Source organism: Aethalodelphis obliquidens, unplaced genomic scaffold, assembly GCF_003676395.1.
Source record: "Aethalodelphis obliquidens isolate GAN/ISIS:26980383/991018 unplaced genomic scaffold, ASM367639v1 scaffold24, whole genome shotgun sequence".
NCBI classification, from domain to species: domain Eukaryota; kingdom Metazoa; phylum Chordata; class Mammalia; order Artiodactyla; family Delphinidae; genus Aethalodelphis; species Aethalodelphis obliquidens.
In genome coordinates this window covers 18,987,699-18,989,402 of record NW_020837968.1, presented here as the reverse complement: position 1 = coordinate 18,989,402, position 1,704 = coordinate 18,987,699, and the positions used below count along the sequence as shown (strand labels likewise).

General features: G+C 45.5%; 1 protein-coding gene across 2 annotated transcripts in view; it reads left to right on the top strand.

Moving 5' to 3' along the window:
- PARP1 (poly(ADP-ribose) polymerase 1) overlaps positions 1 to 710 on the top strand; it is a 42,306-nt gene extending 41,596 nt beyond the window's left edge. For both annotated transcript variants that reach the window (XM_027122353.1, XM_027122354.1), the window contains exon 23: positions 140 to 710. In XM_027122353.1, the coding sequence (XP_026978154.1) occupies positions 140 to 221 (82 nt within the window). In that variant the 3' untranslated portion in view covers positions 222 to 710. The remainder of the gene's footprint in view (positions 1 to 139) is intronic.
- The last annotated feature ends 994 nt before the right edge of the window (positions 711 to 1,704 follow it).

The following is a 1,704-nucleotide window of genomic DNA, read 5'->3' as shown; positions in this document are numbered from 1 at the left end:
CCCCCCCCCCCCCCCCCCCCCCCCCCCCCCCCCCCCCCCCCGCAGCGAGGGTTTGCAGGGTGTGGCCAGCAGGCTGGCTTAGCCGCAGCAAGTGCACTCCGCGTGGAACCGTTTGTACCTTGACATGCTTCCCCTCCAGGTACATTGTCTATGATATTGCTCAGGTCAGTCTGAAGTATCTGCTGAAGCTGAAGTTCAACTTTAAGACCTCCCTGTGGTGAGCTGTGAGGCGTGGCAGCCCAGTGACTGCGGTGTGAATTCGCCCGCCTGACATGCTTTGTACCGACTGACCAGGCAGAAACTTCAGCTGAGTTGCCGAGGGATAGCACCTTCACTAAACCTCCTTAGAAGGGATTTTATATGAACACTAGGTCACATGTTAAATGATTCTCCCAACTTTTCAAATCCCTTGTTTGTGTTGCTGGGGCGGGGCGGGGGTGGGGCCGGGGGTTGCTTTGGGTTTTTCTCCTTCCAGCCATAACCCTGGTAGGTACACCTAACAATAGAGGAAAAGTTGGGGAGGGTTTTTCTGTGTGTCTAGACTAGTCCAATGAAAGAACCTTGCAAGCCACGTTAGAACGTCTGCCTCACTGGTTTCCCCAGGGAAGGAAAAAATAATCTTCCGCCCTTATTTCTAAGTGTTCATCTTTAGTTTTGGAAAAATGTTAAGCATTTATTTTGAGGTTAAAATAAAAACTAATTTCATACTATTTTAAATTTCCTTTTTTATTTTGCATTTGTTGTCATCCTTTTAGCTTTTTGTTGGTGGTGTTTGGTGAGGAGTGTGGGGAGACCAAAGGGAGGAACATGAACAATTTCTCATACTTAGAAACGAAAAGTGCTTTCCTTTTCTAGAGACACTGGAACGTGGCAGCTCGCAGAATATGTAGTGTAGTAATTTTAAGTTGCATTTGAAATTCTCAACTTTCCTCTCAACAATTTTGTCTTCTAACTTAGAACTATATCACCAGAATACCAAAGGGCTAATAGTGATTCTGAATTAAAATTGAAATGGCTTCTGTACTTGTGTGTTGTGTGTCTGGTCTCATTCTGAGTGCAGATCTTTTCATCTTCACAGTGCAAGGTCCACAAAGACTGTAGGGGGATTGTTTGTACCCGTATCTATGAAACCACAGAATGTGCCAGGCAACAAACGGCAGTGCCCAGTAGGAGTGCCGTGTCTGAGTGACAGAAAACCAAACACAGGAGGGCATTCTTCTTTTTCTTCAGTTTATCAGATACTTAGTGGTGGTAAGACACGTGTCAGCATGTCGTTCTAGTCTATGGAGTACCATTTTACATAAACTATATCGCCTCACACTACCACTGTATATTTGAGTGTGGTGCTTATCAAATATTTACATTTAAGTTCCCTGAGAGCCAGGATGATATCTGATGACACTTTTGACCTTTTACAGAGGAGAACAGGAAGTGTGGGCTAGAAGGTAGCGTCACAGGCGAGAGAAGGCAGCAGAGTGAGCTGTTGTCTCAAACCCAAAGTTGCACCGGAATCTTTGGTCAGAGAAACAAAGGACATCATTCCAGACAGAAAAGAAGAAAAACATTTTCTCTGAGCTGAGCTACTTTTTAGTGATTACAATGGTAGGTGCAGTTTATGGGCTGTGGCTGTGTCCCGTCATAGGCGTGTTCGTGACTTTCTGCAGTCAGCAAAGTTTGAGGGCCACACAAACCCAAGTTAGGGTG